Source organism: Mustelus asterias, chromosome 22 (assembly GCF_964213995.1).
Source record: "Mustelus asterias chromosome 22, sMusAst1.hap1.1, whole genome shotgun sequence".
Lineage (NCBI taxonomy): Eukaryota > Metazoa > Chordata > Chondrichthyes > Carcharhiniformes > Triakidae > Mustelus > Mustelus asterias.
In genome coordinates this window covers 36351972-36367697 of record NC_135822.1, presented here as the reverse complement: position 1 = coordinate 36367697, position 15726 = coordinate 36351972, and the positions used below count along the sequence as shown (strand labels likewise).

Genomic DNA, 15726 nt, shown 5'->3' with positions numbered 1-15726 from the left:
ACTGCAGCGTTTCAAGAAGGCAGCTCACCACCACCTTCTCAAGGGCAACTAGGGATGGGCAATAAATGCTATCTCACGAATAAATAAAAAAAATTGTTTTCTGGGATTTCCAGATTTCACCAACCTCCGTGCTATAAATCTGCCTTTCTATAAATATCAGGAGCTATAAGCAGCAGTTGTATAACCACATTGATATGAAACCAATGTGCATCTTTTAATGTCATGGATAGGAAAAATTATTTTATCATTTGATCTTATTGTCGTGCTTTACTGCAAATGCAAACAGCAATATGAATAGATGCCAGTCACTGGCTGGAACTGGTCTCAGTATAAAGAGAAAATAAGACTTTGTCTACCTTGCAGGCAGCCATTAGTCATCCAGTCCTTGAACTCTGGGGCAGGATCAGTGAAACTTCTGTTGCTCTGGGCTAATCAGTGTATTTGTTTTGCTTTCAACTCATTCACTGTGCTGTTGAAATAAACATTAAGATTACAATAGTAAAGCCATCAGGAGTAACACTATTACTGTACTAACAATTCTAAGCAACTAATTTAATTACTTAAAGCACCATTTTACATTGAAATGTAAAAAGACTGGCTGTTTTAATATTATTGTCCCTTTTCCCCTTGTCTCTGTTTGCTTCCTTCTTTGTTTTCCTATTTCTTGATTTAACTTTGTTTAAATCTTGTCTGCCCCTAACCTACCTATCATAAGTTGTTTGCTTAGAATCATAGAATCATAGAAACCCTACAGTGCAGAAGGAGGCCATTCGGCCCATCGAGTCTGCACCGACCACAATCCCACCCAGGCCCTACCCCCACATATTTTACCCGCTAATCCCTCTAACCTACACATCCCAGGACTCTAAGGGGCAATTTTTAACCTGGCCAATCAACCTAACCTGCACATCTTTGGACTGTGGGAGGAAACCGGAGCACCCGGAGGAAACCCACGCAGACACGAGGAGAATGTGCAAACTCCACACAGACAGACACATTCCATTTCCCCCTACATTTTAAAGTTTAAATGTTTCGGGTTCCTTTATCTTGATGACTTGCCTGGAGATTGTTGTCATGGGATTTTCAATGGCTGTAAACTAGTTTTATTGGCCGATTTGCCAAATGTCCAAAAAAAATCCTAGGGGGTGGACTGTGACAGGGTTACATCAGAGCCATAATGGGGATCATTTTTAACACGGAATTCCTATCGAAGCGAGCAAAGGTTGCTGCATCCCCTGCAGCCCAACTCCTCAACTCCTCTACGACGCACAGTCATTTTTCAAATTAACTCGTTCCATGATGGAGTGTGTCTGCCATATTTTATTTGTGCTTTGCTAGTTGTTTGCTAAAGAAACATCTTTCTCCCTCCTGTCGGGTGTAATGATTTGATAAGGGTCCCCCGTGAGCTGAGATTGATTTGTGGACTGCAGGTTGTCAGGGAAAATGGAATTTTCAGGCATTCGGTGGGATGTTGATTATTGTGGCGACCTGATTCCTTTCACTGCAAGCAGTTGATGTAAAACCGTCTGCTTCTGAATCAAAGCCGTACTCCCTTTTTTTGCTTCTCAGAAGTCTTTCAAACTCCTGATGCAGCTGAAAGCAATGATCCCGCAGTGTCGCTCGAGATGTTAGCTATCAGGAAGTGAATCTCCTCGCCCTTTTGGTATAAGTGGAACAAGGAAGTATTTGTGGCGGGAACATTAGGCAGGAGCTGTTTCCTTCCATCTTCAGTCACTGCTTTGCATTCCTCTGGCACCCTTGCACTGCTTGGCCTTTCCCGCAATCCACCATCAGATTGGTCAGTGAGGGTCTGAAGGCTTTTAGCTGACTGGAAGTGTTGGGGGGAACTCTGAAATATACTCCTCATGGTGCCACTTTCTTTTTCCTTTGTTCTTTCATTTTTAAAATTCATTTCTGGGACATGGGCGTCGCTGGCCAGCATTTATTGCCCATCCCTAATTGCCCTTGAAACTGAGTCACTTGCTAGACCATTTCAGAGGGCAGTTGAGAGTCAACCACATTGCTATGGCTCTGGATCACATGTAGGCGGCACAGTAGCACAATGGTTAGCACTGCTGCTTCACAGCTCCAGTGACTTGGGTTCGATTCCCGGCTTGGGTCACTGTCTGTGTGGAGTTTGCACATTCTCCCCGTGTCTGCGTGGGTATCCTCCGGGTGCTCCGGTTTCCTCCCACAGTCCAAAGATGTGCGGGTTATATTGATTGGTCATGCTAAAGTTGCCCCTTAGTGTCCTGAGATGTGCAGCTTAGAGGAATTAGTGGGTAAATATGTAGGGATGTGGGGGTAGGGCCTGGGTGGGATTGTGGTCGGTACAGACTCGATGGGCCAAATGGCCTCTTTCTGTACTGTAGGGTTTCTATGATTTTCTGTGATTCTATGGTAGGCCAGACCAGGTAAGGATGGCAGATTCCCTTCCTGAAAGGACATTAGTGAACCAGATGGGTTTTTCTGACAATCGGCAATTGTTTCATAGTCAAGAGTAGATTCTTAATTCCAGATATTTTTTTATTGGATTCAAATTCCACCATCTGTTGTGGCGGGATTCGAACCCAGGTCCCCAGAAAATGAGCTGAGTTTCTGGGTTAACTGTCTAGCGATAATATCAGTAGGCCATCGCCATCATGGGATGCGGTTGTCACTGGCAAGGCCAACAACTGGGACGAAGTTGCAAAGAACTGAGGCAGGCCTTCTAACTAGCCCGCTTTGGTACTCATCCACATCCATGGCCTCTTAAGATCTGCCTCTGGGATTGTTGAGCCCAATTCTAAACAGCATCCCAACCCACCACGGTGTAAAATAGGGCCCTTTAAACCGTGGCAGTCGGGAAATTTCCCAATCAGTGGTAAAAATCTCGCCCCTAGTGTTTGAATGCAGCTGCTGATAACTGAAAGTGTCATCCAGGACATATTCTATTATAAATTTTTACTCAGTTCTTTAAGTTACAAAGCCAATGCTCAGAGTGGACCGAACAAACCTGAACCTATCTCCTTGCTTGCTCCAAAAACCAAATTCAAATTGAATCCAATTCATGGTCCCCACAAGAGAGACCAAAGCTGAGAAGATGAGGCATTGCACCCCGTCTTAGGCTTGATCTGATGCTTGACTTAGCCAAAAGGCCGAGAAGTGATCAGGACAGGTTCTTACAACCTCTGAAGTGAAAGAGATAGGTTAAAAGGGATTAAAAGTTCAGTGACGCCTGCTCGGGTACACTGAGAGAGAATTTAGCATGGCCAATGCACCTAATCGGCATGTCTTTTGGACTGTGGGAGGAAACCCATGCAGACACGGGGAGAATGTGCAGACTCCGCACAGACAGTGAACCAAGCCTGGAATTGAACTCGGGTCTCTTTTCCAAGTCAGGATGGTGGGTGGCTTGGAGGGAACTTCCAGGTGGTGCTGTTCCCATGTGTCTGCTGTCCTTGTCCTTCTAGATGGTAGTGGTCTTGGGCTTGGAAGGTGCTGTCTGAGGATGATGAGTTCCTGCAGTGCATCTTGTGGATGGTACACACTGCTGCCAATGTGCGTCGGTGGTGGAGGGAGTGAATGTTTGTGGATGATGTGCCAATTAAGTGGACTGCTTTGTCCTGGTTGGTGATGAGCTTCTTGAGTGTTGTTGTTGGAGCTACGCTTATCCAGGCGAGTGGACAGTATTCCCTCACACTCCTGACTTGTACTTGTAGACGATGGACAGGTCAGGAGGTGAGTTACTGTTCAACGGTAACCCCCCAGGATGTTAATAGTAGGAGATTCAGTGGTGGTGATACCACTGAATGTCAAGGGGCAATGATTAGATTGTTTCTTGTTGGAGATGGCCATTGCCTGGCACTTGTGTTGAGCAAATGTTACTTGCCGCTTGTTAGCCCAAGCCTGGATATTGTCCAGGTTCGCTGCATTTGGACATGGGCTGCTTCAGTATCTGTGAAGTCACTAATGGTTCTGAACATTGTGTAATATCAGCGAACATCCCCAGTTCTGACCTTATGATGGAAGGAAGGTCATTGATGAAGCAGCTGACGGTGGTTGGGCCGAGGACACTACTCTGAGAAGCACCTGCAATGATGTACTGGAGGTGAGATGATTGACCTCCAACCATCTTCCTTTCTGCCAAGTATGATTCCAACTAGCTGAAAGTTTATTCCTTGATTCCCGTTGACTCCAGTTTTGCTAGGGCACCTTGATGCCATACTCAGTTAATTGTCAAGGACAGTCACCCTCCCCTCACCTCTAGAGTTTAGCTGTTTTGTTCATATTTGAACCACGGTTGTAATGAGATTAGGAGCTGGGTGACATTGGCGGAACCCAAACTGTGCATCAGTGAGCAGGTTATTGCTAAGCAAGTGCTACTTGATAGCACTGGTGACCACCCCCTTCCATCAGTTTACTGATAATCGCAAGTACACTGATGGAGCGGTAATTGGCCGGGTTGTGTGTGTCAGAGAGAGAAGGCAGATATTTGAATCGGAGAAGAAAATCTGCAAGGCTAGTGTGATGGTAGTTAACTGAATAATCAGTTTTGAGACTCACAAGTGATCAGTTTAGTGGAGGTGTTAGCTGAAGGCTGAGCTTAGGGAACTCATTAGTTTGCAGTTGGAGAAACAGTGAGTTTAGAGTGTGGCTTTTGGGGAGACATATGAGATGGGTGAGAAGCTTCAAATGAATGCTCAGAAATTCAGTGGAAGAAAACAGTTAGCAACTGTGCCAGTTCCAAACGAGACTTTTTGGTCTAACTCGTGGTGACTCTTTACTGATTTTTGCGTCTGTAAAGATTTTGCTGGTGTAAAGGAATAGTGGGAATTTGAATTGTCTTCTTGTGTTTGTATTGCAATCTTTCCAACCTTTTTGTCTGGTGTAATATAGACCACTTGTTTTAATAAACGTTTGATTCTGCTGCAGTTATTTCCAATGCCCTTGGGTTTGGGTGGAGGAAGTTGAGCCATCAGTTTTGTTGTTGATCACTGCCAGGAATGTTTGGGTTGGATGAGGGCAGAGTAGGTTTGAGCTGTGGTGCAATTTATGATAAAATAGCCTTCCGGTGCTCACTGTTAAAGCATCAGACATCAGCAATGGCCACTTGAGGGAGGCATTGAAGAGCTCCCAGCAGGTATGCAACTGCACTCGAGGAAGGAGAAAGTATTTGGAAAATCATAGAATCATAGAATCCTAGAATCCCTACAGTGCAGAAGGAGGCCATTCGTCTCATTGAGTCCACACCGACCACAATCCCACCCAGGCCCTATTCCCGTAACCCCTCATATTTACCCTGCTAATCTCCCTGACACTAGGGTTAATTTAGCATGGCCAATCAACCTAATCCGCACATCCTTGGAGTGTGGGAGGAAACCGGAGCACCTGGAGGAAACCCACGCAGACACGGGGAGAACGTGCAAACTCCACACAGACAGTGGTGGCCCAAGGCCGGAATTGAACCCGGGTCCCTAGTGCTGTGAGGCAGCAGTGCTAACCATTGTGCCACCGTGCCACCTGGAAAAGGAAAACCCCTTCTTGTGGATCTTCAGGGCATTTGATCAGTGATGGTAGACAGTATTTTTTGTCCCCTTGTTTGTTTGACGCATCCTAAATGATTGTCCATGTGTCTTTCTTTTAATCTTCAGGCAGAACAATCTCAGATGTTTCTGAATCACAACGTGGGCCATCGGTGAGTGAGTTTTTAGTGTTCATTTTTGAAATCTTTAATTTTCTCTAGCCTCACCCAAGTTTTAAATTTGTTCCCTGGCATATGCTATTTCTTATTGTAACAAGAGATTTATGGGACTAAACTAACAACCTAAAGGTCACAAGTTCAATCCCATCACGGCAAGTCATTAAATTAAATACTCAACATCTAGTCATTAGTGGGCTAATACCATAAAATAACAATGCAAACTGCTCGGTATTGGCTGGACATGTTTAACATCAAACCTATGAGAATTCATAACTCTGTGTTACCCTTCGTTATTTCAAATACTATTTTTGTCTCCCTAATTCTTCACATTTTTGCCGACGGTTTCTTATAATCAGTTAACTCCTGATCCAATTTCCGGGTTTAACTTAAATCTTAACAGCATTTTGTGCAAAAGGCAATTAAAAATGCAAATGTTATTTGGCCTTTGTCTCAAGAAGGCTGGATTATAAAGACCTGAAAGTTGTATAATAATTAGACCCCATTTCGAGCACTGCATACAGTCCTGGGCACTACTTGGGGGAGAATGATACCAGGACTAAAAGGGTTACATTGTTAGGGCAGGTTGCATTTCCTTGAGCATGGAAGATTAAGGGATGATTTAATTGAGTTAACTAAAATGTTTTAGATGAACAAATGAATTGACAGTGTGGCTGTGGAGAGACTATTTCCATTGGCGAGGAGTTCAAAACAAGAGTGCCTAATTTCCACATTAGAGCAAAGCTGTTCATGGGTGATTTCAGGAGGCACTCCTTTACATAAAGGGAATGGAAATCTGTGGCACACTCTTCCCAAGAAACTGTCTGGCTCATTCAAGTGAAAATCCCAAACTGGGATTGATACATTGTGTCGGGCAGCAGTGTAAAGAATTATGGAATGAAGGTGGGTAGGCGGAGTTAAGATATGGATCTGTCATCATCTACTTGAGTAATGGAACAGGTTTGAAGGGCTGAATGGCCTACTGCTCTTCCTTTGTGTTCTTTCTGAGTTTATTAAGCGTCTTCCATTTTGTAACCTTTTGGAGTCTCGGTAAGCAGTGCGATGGGGCTTTCCCAATCTGCCCGGGTTGTGAGTTTGATAAAAAAGTCCAGAAACATGTTGAGGTAGGGTTTACCCCTCTGAATCAATGCAGATTGTTGTTGACTGTGACATTGCTCACCCTGATAATCAATTCCATGAGTTTCGGTGGAATGGCAGGAATGTTCATGATTTGGATGTGTCTCTTTGGTCACCCTTCTTGGATGTGGGCCTGTTTCCAATTCACCAGTCTCATTCCACTCTCTGGTCCCTCTCCAGTGCACCGCTGGTTTCCTCATAATGATTGTTGGGTGCATTAGCAATTCTTTAAAATGTCTTGAACAGGCACGAAAAGACCAGTGAAATGAAAGGCTTCAAATGCACAGCATGAGATCACAAGGGCACAGAAGCTATCCTACAGCCATTCAAAGCCCTGATTAGGCCACACCTGGAGCAGTGTGCAGTTCTAGGTGCTATACCATAGGAATAATATATTGGTGTTAGGGAAAGTGCAAGCATAGGTTAACTAGAATGATGACTTAAGCCCTGGAGTCCAGGTATGAGGAGAGATTACGCACACTGGAATTTAAAAGGTTAAGGGATGATTTGATCAGAGATTTTGAGCTATTAAAAATAGAGCAGATAGAGAGTAACTATTTCTGCTCGTTGGACTAGGCGGTTAAATCCATTAGGAGTGGAATGGGGAAACACTTCTACACACAAGAGGGTGGTAGAAGTTGTGAACTCTCTTGGTAGTAAATCAGTTGCTAATTTTAAAACTGAGATTGATAGATTCTTGTTATCCAAATGTACTAAGGAATATCGGGCAAAGGTAGGTATAGGGCGTTGGGTTGCAAATTAACCATCAATTCATTGATTGGTGGAATTGTCCCGAGGGGTTAAATAGCTTCTGCCTGTTCCTTTGTCCCTAGAAGATCTCCTCCCTAGTCTCTTGATAATTTGAGATAATACCAACTATCTCTGAGGATTTATTTGTTTTGAGCACATTTAGTCTGTCCAGGATTTGGTTTATAGTGGAGCCATTGACTTTACTTGGCGTACTTTAGTCTGGTGAGGACATGTTGTTAAAGTCTTCCCTTGTGACTATTTTGAGGAAGTAATCATTCAGAATGTTTACTGCATTACGCTCAATTTTGAGCCTGTTTGTGTATTTTATTGGTTTGCTCTTCTCCCCTGACTGACTTGTCGCTGTTAAGGTACAGGATGGAAAAGCACATTAGTCTTTGATGGCTTTTGCAATACTTCCCTGCTTCAGTGTTCTGCCAAGTAACTGCAACAGCAGACAAAGGGCAGCCAGGTGCACAGGAAAGGTTTAATGAGCAAGACACAGTTCTGTGTGGCACTAAGTTAGTAAGAAGTCACAAACTCAGTTTATATGTCTTTATATGCCCTGTTTGTGAACACAAGTCCTTACTCTGATGAAGGAGCTTGAGACTCCAAAAGCTAGTGCTGCCAAATAAACCTGTTGGACTTTAACCTGGTGTTGTGAGACTTCTTACTGTGCCCACCCCAGTCCAACGCCGGCATCTCCACATCATAGCACTGAGTTATCCAGGCCAAAGGAGACTAGGTTCGATTCCTGCTCTATATTTATCTCGGCTGAAGTAGTGACTCAGGTGCTGCAAATCCTCTTGGTGTCACTTGTAAGTACAAAAAGAAGAAACCAACTATCGTTCCTACTCTCGATCGCTCTCCCTCCCGATCAGAAAGTTGTGTTAGTGTCACCAGTGAGCTTCACCACAGACAAATACCCTGCTGACATTATACACAGAGAAATGAAAAAAAAGGCTGTGATGTTCTGACTATGTTTGGAGTTGTGGGTTTTAATACAAAGAAAAGATGTTGGGGGGGGGGAATTCTCCCAGCCTGCTACGTTGCCAGAGCAGTGCAGTGGGCCGGCAGACATAAGCAGATGTTGTTTAGCGGGCTCCCAGTTGGGCGCCATGGCTTCCCTGCGTCTCCAGCCACCGGAATTCCGGCGTTGTCAGCTCCACCTCGGAAATTAGTGCCGAGCTGATTAAATTATTTAAATTCGAATTTGAATGGCATTAGAGGGCCTGGGACTAAAGTATCTAGGCCTGCAGATTTTATATGCTGGATACTACTTAATTTGAGATAATCCTCTCACTCTTGTGATATAAACTGTGAACCCGTTATCACTAACCATCTGTTCCAGTTTACCAAATCTTGCAAAGATTTTTCAAGTTTTTTGCTCCAGCATTCACTTGCTGAATGGCCCTTTTGACACACCTGTGACATGTTTTTTGCTTTTTTGACCTATGGGCAGTTCCCAACTTGTGGAACTTCATTCCTGCAACAAATTGTGAAACCTCTTTAGCAGCTAGTTCTTCAACACTGCGATTTCTACTGCTGTCTTTAAAGTCAAAGCATGTTCAGTTAGCAATCTTCTTTGGATAGCCGCATTTAGCGGACCACAAACTAGTCGATCTCAAAAATGATCTTCTAATGACTCACCAAACTCGCAATGTTGTGCCAGCCTTTCGAAGATTGCCACAAACTGAGCAATTCTTTTGCATTCCACTTGATTCCTTCGATGGAACCTGACTCGTTCTGCGATAGTCACTGACTTTGGAGAGTAATGCTCTTCAAGGACCTTTGTCAAATCACCGTAAGTTTTGGTTCCTGGCTTTACTGGATAAACTACATTCTGGAGCGCATTGTAGGATTTACTTCCGATTGCACTGAGGAAAGCTGGTACAAGCAACTCGCTTCCAATTTTATTTGCTTGTACAAAGTACTGAAAACGCTCTGCAATGGAACTCCATGGTTCATTTTCTTTATTAAAAGGCCCCATGGATCCTAATTGACCCACCATTTCTTTTCCAGGCACGAGCGACGTGAGACTGTTCAGCACGGTATTTTTTAATTGTCTTCCCAGTGCTCCTCCTTCAATCTGGAAGCCGTTGACTTGAGATATATTTTTTTCTCAAACGACCCAACCTGTGCAGACAAGCTTCCCTTCTCTTTTTAAATATGCCAGAAACTGCCTGGAATCTCACCCTTCTCTAATCGGAAAGATATCCTCTTTTAAAACCAAACAGAAACCTTTTTTGTTCTTGTCTTCCTGCACTGGCACTTAAATATTTAACTTTGTTGTTGCTTCTCTCTAGCCTCCTAATATTCAACATGTGAGGACCCACAATTTATTTTTCCACCCGATGAAACAACATCCCGACTCGTCGCCAATTTTCTTTTTGTAATGTTCGAACTATGTTTTGGGTTTTAACAAAGAGCAAAGACGCGGTTTGCACATGGAGATTCAAACTAACAAGGTTTATTCTAGGAGCTAAAGTTTATTTATTTATTGGTCACAAGTAAGGCTTACATTAACATGGCAATGAAGTTACTGTGAAAATCCCTTAGTTGCCACACTCCGGCACCTGTTCGGGTACGCTGAGGGAGAATTTAGCATGGCCAATGCAGCTAACCAGCATGTCTTTCGGACTGTGGGAGGAAACCGGAGCACCCAGAGGAAACCCACGCAGATACGGGGAGAACGTGCAAACTCAACATAGACAGTGACCCAAGCCGGGAATCGAACCCGGGTCCCTGGCGCTGTGAGGCAGCAGTGCTAGCCACCATGCTGCCATTGCCTGTACGAAGGACAAACTGAAAGTAAAACAGCCACCTCTGCAAGTGACTCCACCATCAAATCGTGCGATCAGATCTCAAAGCAATCATGCAACCCTTTTAAATGGCCACTTGACCTGAGACGCTTCAGCACCGACAATTTGCTGAGAGCATCTGCTTTCACAAGGTGTGGGGGTGGAGGGAGATGAGAAGAGGCAAATTACAACTGAAGGCTGGTGGGGATAATATTAGAGGCAGTTTCCATTATAACAAGAAGTCCATCTATAGAGAGTTGTCGAGAAACATGTTTCCCCGATCACAGCTGAGCTGCCACTTGTTTTTTGTCCATTTGCAGATCTCCTTTTCCCAGCACACCTCGGTGTCCCCTTGGTACTCAACCACAAGCCTTTCCAAGAGGACAACATTGCAGAAGCAGGTTGGTAGCTTAGAAATCATAGAAACCCTACAGCACAGAAAGAGGCCATTCGGCCCATCGAGTCTGCACCGACCGCAATCCCACCCAGGCCCTACCCCCATGTCCCTACATATTTACCCACTAATCCCTCTAACCTACGCATCCCAGGACACTAAGGGCAATTTTAGCATGGCCAATCAACCTAACCAGCACATCTTTGGACTGTGGGAGGAAACCGGAGCACCCGGAGGAAACCCACGCAGACACGAGGAGAATATGCAAACTCCACACAGACAATGACCCGAGCGGGGAATCGAACCCAGGTCCCTGGAGCTGTGAAGCAGCAGTGCTAACCACTGTGCTACCGTGCCGTGTAGCATGTGCTACATGCTTCTCTGTGACTTCAGTGCACAAGGTAGGATGTTCAGCAATTAACAAAATAATGTTCCCTATTTCCATCTCTGGGTTAATTTTTAATTTGTCCAAATCACTCGTTGGAATTTGGAATTTTTGTTGATTTATTATTATTGGTTCATCCACTTTGGGCATAGTTTCCTGCACAATTACTTTGGAAGTTCCATAACATTCGAAATAACCTCTCTGAAATGGTAACGTGCCTGAATGGAAAATCGTCTTGTGTTCATTTATAATTTGAAAATTAAATTTCAAATAAGACGGTCATTATAATATTTCACGTCTATTATGTACATCGGCAGCATCGGGCAAATGCTCAAATCACTGTTATTCAGCCTTCTAATTTATCTTCTACTTTTGTTATTCGCTAATCAATTTTTCCCTGCGCATTCCACCAAACAAATTTGCAGTTAGATTCCACTCGAAACTAAGTCACCTAGATATAGTCACAATGACCATTCCCCAGCCACTGCCGAAAATAAAATTCACAAACATGTGCAGGTTACACTGTTCCTTAATCAATTCCACCCTCTGATTACTGTAATGACTTCCCCACTCCCATGCATGACTAACCATACTCACTGGCTCCCACCGCATATCCCTGACTTTATGTAGACCTCCCCTGATAGTCATGGACCACCTCATCCAGCTGAGACCCCATAATTTGAGTTGAACCCTAACCACATTGCAGTTTGTGTGAGTCACCATATTGCCAACAAATCTGGGCTCTTTGCCACCCCTGCTTCAGCGCCGCTGCCACCTTAAGCCCCTCATCCTGGTTCTTTGCAAGTGTCGGGCGTTGCTACTCATCTCTGACTTGCCTGAGTCCCTGCACTAGAATTCGAGATCCGTTCCCTTCAATCTCCTTTTGATGAAATAGAATACAATAAATTCATTGAGAAAAGATTCAGTTAAAAATAACTAACTCAGACACCTAAACATATCCTTTCAAACATGCACCGGGTTAATGCAATTCTGCTGAAATAGTATTTTCAAAGTGAGAGTAATCCAAGGAATGCAAGTCAAATATTCAATGCTGAAATTTTAAAAACAAGTTGTATGGGAATCGAGTGCAATTAATTTTAAAATTCTGTTTAATGTTTTTAAATAATGTTTACTTTTTCTTGTCCTTAAGCAAAGCCACAGATAAGTAACCATGAAATTATAATCCCAATAGGAGCTATCTATAACCCTCAGGAAAATCACAAGGGTACAAAGTATATACTGGCACTGGGAGGGGGTCCAACTCCGGCGTCTCCACATCATGACTGGAGGGGATGCAGAGGAGATTCACTCGGTTGATTCTGGAGTTGAGAGGGTTGGCTTATGAGGAGAGACTGGGACTATGCTCATTGGAATTCAGAAGAATGAGGGGAGATCTTAGAGAAACTTATAAAATAATGAAGGAAATAGATAAGATTGAAGCAGGGAGGTTGTCTCCACTGGCAGGTGAAACTAGAACTAGGGGGCATGGCCTCAAAATAAGGGGAAGCAGATTTAGGACTGAGTTGAGGAGGAACTTCTTCACCCAAAGGGTTGTGAATCTGTGGAATTTCCTGCCCAGTGAAGCAGTTGAGGCTACCTCATTGAATGTTTTTAAGGCAAGGATAGATACATTTTTGAACAGTAAAGGAATTAAGGGTTATGGTGAGTGAGCGGGTAAGTGGAGCTGAGCCCACGAAAAGATCAGCCATGATCTTACTGAATGGTGGAGCAGGCTCGAGGGGCCAGATGGCCTACTCCTGCTCCTAGTCCTTATGTTCTTATGTAAAGTTGAAGCAGAAAGTGATAATATGTAATTTGAGTTTTATAAAGAGTTTGAACCCGGTGCATGTTGAAGCCAAACTTGTTAAGACTCAGTAGGAGTAGAAGCTGGAATGTTGTGCTATGGGGAGAGCTGTTCTGATGGCTGGGTTGGCACAATAGACTTGACTGAGTCCCACAGTCAGCCTCAATTTAAATTGTGCTCAGCAGTGGAAGCTCAGAGGCAATATGACAGTGTGAAGACAGAAATAAGACCAATAATGGGACGTGTATTGACAAAAGGAAATGACAAGGTAAAGCTTATGAATTAAGAAATGAAAAGAAGCTGTAGGTAACAACTATTGCAAAAGGATCAGAGACAGTGACATTGAATGATGCACTCAGGAGGAAGAAAAAAAAAGGAGGAAATTGTTAATAACACATATGCTGAAGGTCAGAGGTTAGAGAGGGTTGGAAGTGAGAAAGATAGATGGTGACACTTTTCGATAGAAACAAATAGACTAGATCAATTAAAAAGGGAGAGAGAGAACAGGGAAGACCAGATCTGAGAGTTAACAATAAACAAAAGTAGAAAATGAGGGATGGAAGCTCTGGCAGTAAATTCTGGAAAGGTATCAATTCGGACAGGTTTGAGCAGTAAGATACTGTGAGATAAATATTCCACTGCTGTGCTTCAGGTTTGGATCTTTGCCCAGTGAGATCTTGTATTGAATCTGGGCCAGCAGAGCCCTCAATCTTCCATCTGTCCATATGAACAGTAACAGGCAGGTAAAGATCCCCATATCGTCTGACATTGCCCCCCCCCCCACCCGGTCCCTTCCAACCTCCAACTGTGAGACCTTGTGCATCACAATATGAGGCAACACAGTGGTTAGTATTGCTGCCTCACAGTGCCAGGGACCCAGGTTTGATTCCCAGCTTGGGTCACTGTCTGTGCGGAGTCTGCGTGTTCTCCCCATGTCTGCGTGGGTTTTCTCCGGGTGCTCCGGTTTCCTACCACAGTCCAAAGACGTGCTGGTTAGGTGCATTGGCCGTGCTAAATTCTCCCTCAGTGTACCCGAACAGGCGTCTGAGTGTGGTGACTAAGGGATTCTCACAGTAACTTCATTGCAGTGTTAATGTAAGTCTACTTGTGACACTAATTAATAAACTTTAAACTTTAAAACTTTACACAGTCCCTCCCCATGGACGGTAGTTATTGGAGGCAATGGAGGTCTGGTCCACTGGTAGGAGAGCTGATGAGAGCTTCGTGTCGCCTCCTTATGCCAATACCAGCCAAATGAAGTGCCATCCATGCCCTTAACTGGACAGCAAGGTCCACTGGAACGGAGGTCCCAAGGCTGATTGCTGCCTGATAGGTGGAGACCTGATGAATGACAGCACCACTGGGGCGGCGGTAGTGCTGTCGGTACCACGCCCACCCTATATTGTCACTGGATCCCAGGCTGCAGATTAGTGATGGCAGCAGAAGAGTTGTCATCAGGTACTGATTTCCTTTGAATGAGATATGGCCTCTGGGAGCTGGCAAGCAACCCAAACAAGTGCTTGTCGTGTTTCCTGCATGATAACCCCCCTACTACCTCTGGGTGAATACCAGCAGCAGCGAGATGAGGGTTTTAAGTGAGCATTAATTGCCCACTTAAGGGCCTCAATTGGCAACGGAGCAGGATTGCTGTCCACGGTCCTTCCTGCCATGGACCTATCAGGGTGGGAAGAAAGGGGCTGGCATCCCTCCTACCACCCTTCCACCTCATTAAATGCCCCCCCATGCCCAAACTCACAAAAGGGGAGTGGCAGCACAGTGGTTAGCACCGCTGCCTCACAACGCCAGGGACCCGGGTTCGATTCCCGGCTTGGGTCACTGTCTTTGCGGAGTCTGCACATTCTCCCCGTGTCTGCGTGAGTTTCCTCTGGGTGCTCCGGTTTCCTCCCACAGTCTGATTAGATGCTGGTTAGGTGCATTGGCCGTGCTAAATTCTCCCTCCGTGTACCCGAACAGCACCGGAGTGTGGCGACTAAGGGATTTTCGCAGTAACTTCATTGCACTGTTAATGTAAGCCTGCTTTTGTGACACTAATAAATAAACTTAAACTTAATGAAATTCTGCCCCATATAATCATTCTCTTTAGTGGAAACAAAATCAAGGGTTGCAACCATTTTCCAATCATGCTCCTGAAGCCTTATAGTGATGGGGGATTAGCGATCAGACACAACCATGTAGGATTAATCTTTGTGACATTTTTCAACAGGGGAACATTGTTACATTTTGGGAATGCCGCTTTGTGAATGGAATAGGAAAAAGAATAATCTATTGGCCTGATTACCTCGACAGTTATGGATGAACTCTTGAAAGAGCAGATAGTTAAAGCAAAAGTTTATAGAACAAATGACCGATTAAAATTGTCTTTGTGCTGTTTGTGTGGATGCTACGATGCTCAGAGCAAACCTGCTCGAGATTACGCTTGAATTTATATTAGGCTGCGAAACCTACAGAAACTGAGTTATATCATGCTAAATAGTCATAGAAGCATAGAAATCATAGAAACCCTACAGTGCAGAAGGAGGCCATTCGGCCCATCGAGTCTGCACCGACCACAATCCCACCCAGGCCCTACCCCCACATATTTACCAGCTAATCCCTCTAACCTACGCATCTCAGGACTCTAAGGGGCAATTTTTAACCTGGCCAATCAACCTAACCCGCACATCTTTGGACTGTGGGAGGAAACCGGAGCACCCGGAGGAAACCCACGCAGACACGAGGAGAATGTGCAAACTCCACTCAGGCAGTGACCCGAGCCGG

General features: G+C 44.5%; 1 protein-coding gene across 1 annotated transcript in view; it reads left to right on the top strand.

Annotated features, from left to right (window-relative positions):
• The window catches only part of nphp4 (nephronophthisis 4), a 479472-nt gene that overhangs the window by 318940 nt on the left and 144806 nt on the right, over positions 1-15726 (top strand). The window contains exon 11 of the mRNA XM_078239167.1: positions 5634-5677. Within this exon, the coding sequence (XP_078095293.1) occupies positions 5634-5677 (44 nt within the window). The remainder of the gene's footprint in view (positions 1-5633; positions 5678-15726) is intronic.